This window comes from Arachis stenosperma, chromosome 1, assembly GCF_014773155.1.
Source record: "Arachis stenosperma cultivar V10309 chromosome 1, arast.V10309.gnm1.PFL2, whole genome shotgun sequence".
NCBI classification, from domain to species: Eukaryota; Viridiplantae; Streptophyta; class Magnoliopsida; order Fabales; family Fabaceae; genus Arachis; species Arachis stenosperma.
The window spans coordinates 35,118,115-35,120,072 of NC_080377.1; the positions used below are offsets into that span (position 1 = coordinate 35,118,115).

Genomic DNA, 1,958 nt, shown 5'->3' on the forward strand with positions numbered 1-1,958 from the left:
TAAAATTGAAAATGGGTTAGTGGGAAAGAAAACAGATATGTAAGGACGAGTTAGCACGTAGCAGCAATAACAATACAACATAGATTGGTGCTGACTGCAGAGATCTGTTCACTCAGATGGGATTCAAATTTCAAACTCTATCAATAATGTTGGACTACTTTTGGCGTGTGCTGTGCACGCACCAAAGTCTTCTCTTCTCTTCTCTTCTCTTCTCTTCTCTTCTCTTCTCTTTGTTTTTCTAAACTCGACCACAATTTTTGTTCCCAGGACGTGGAACAATCTCCTCCATGAGTACGTAGTTACGTACTACTATATGTAGTAGACACACTAGTATGCTTAAATTTAATAGGTAACAATTGCTTGTGTATATAAAAAATGAATTATTAAATTAATTATTATATTTATAAATATATATTATTTAATTTATGTTAATAAAAATTTTATATTTTAACATGTATTATATAAAAATAATTAATTTAGTGATTAATTTTTTATATATATTTAATACGATTGAATTCAGGAATGGATCTACTCACTACAATAATATAGATTATTTTTTAGGATTATATGTGTCAAAAAAGAATTAAAATTCGTCAAAAAAATAATTTTTGATATTATTTTAACTATGAAAATAGATCCACTTCTTTTTGTTCCTACTGAATAGAATTGTTCCATTTTTCCTAAAAACCTAGAACAAATATAAATCCTTTACCAGATATAATTGACTGCAAAGGGGGTTCCATAGTATATTTTTTAGTATCTTTTTTCTAGTGCAATAAAGTTACATAGTGTCTATTTTTTGCTGAAAAAAAAAGAGGGGTATTCTCATGGGTTTGCCTTGGTATCGTGTTCATACTGTTGTATTAAATGATCCCGGCCGCTTACTTTCTGTCCATATAATGCATACGGCTCTGGTTGCTGGTTGGGCCGGTTCGATGGCTCTATATGAATTAGCAGTTTTTGATCCCTCTGATCCTGTTCTTGACCCAATGTGGAGACAGGGTATGTTTGTTATACCCTTCATGACTCGTTTAGGAATAACCAATTCGTGGGGCGGTTGGAGTATCACAGGAGGTACTACGCCGAATCCGGGTATTTGGAGTTATGAAGGTGTGGCTGGAGCACATATTGTGTTTTCGGGCTTGTGCTTTTTGGCGGCTATCTAGCATTGGGTCTATTGGGATCTAGAAATCTTTTGTGATGAACGTACAGGCAAACCCTCTTTGGATTTGCCAAAAATCTTTGGAATTCATTTATTTCTTGCAGGGGTGGCTTGTTTTGGTTTTGGCGCATTTCATGTAACAGGAGCATTCTTTGAAACCTTTCAAAAGACTTAAAAAAAAAAAGAAAGAGTTGCCCTTTAGCTATTATATTATAATTTTATTATAGACACCCCGGCTTGACTCCTCTTTCAAATCTTAGTCTTAGGTTTTTGCTAGCCCTTTTCTTCTTTTTGATTATATCCTCGTTTATATCCATATGGTATAATCAATCTAAAAAAATTCGTTCGACCGAAGAACTGAATCTTTGCAACGAAATATTGAAATTTGAGTGATCTAAATGGAATTTTTATTTATTGTTGAATTGAATATGAATGAAATACAAATACGTTCTAGTTTTATGTAATATCCATTTTAATCACATGTCGTAAACGGAAATATCCTACAAAGTTCAAAGTTAAAGTTCTTAATATTTACATTTACAACATTAATAGACTCTAATCAAATAATATTCAAATTAGATCTATATTATAATGTAAAAAAAATATTTATGTTATAGATTGAATGAACAAAATAAAATACAACAAAAACAATACCAAAAAGTTATTGAAAAAAATTGAAAACAAAGATTCTTTTTAGTTTAGTAAAAAAAAAATAGGAAAAACATCATGTTAATAAAAGTTTTGTCAACAATAATATTTTTAACGTATAAGTAATTGCGAAAAAAACTTAATCTTA

At 30.5% G+C, this 1,958-nt stretch overlaps 1 protein-coding gene across 1 annotated transcript; it reads left to right on the forward strand.

Annotated features, from left to right (window-relative positions):
• Positions 1–646: 646 nt before the first annotated feature.
• LOC130932989 (photosystem II CP47 reaction center protein-like) lies at positions 647–1,301 on the forward strand. Its single transcript, XM_057862470.1, has one exon. The coding sequence runs from the start codon at positions 828–830 to the stop codon at positions 1,164–1,166; it is 339 nt and encodes a 112-aa protein (XP_057718453.1). The 5' UTR covers positions 647–827; the 3' UTR covers positions 1,167–1,301.
• The last annotated feature ends 657 nt before the right edge of the window (positions 1,302–1,958 follow it).

Coding starts and splice junctions, on each gene's coding strand:
- LOC130932989 (XM_057862470.1), top strand. CDS start 828: ATGGGTTTGCCTTGGTATCGTGTTCATACTGTTGTATTAAATGATCCC.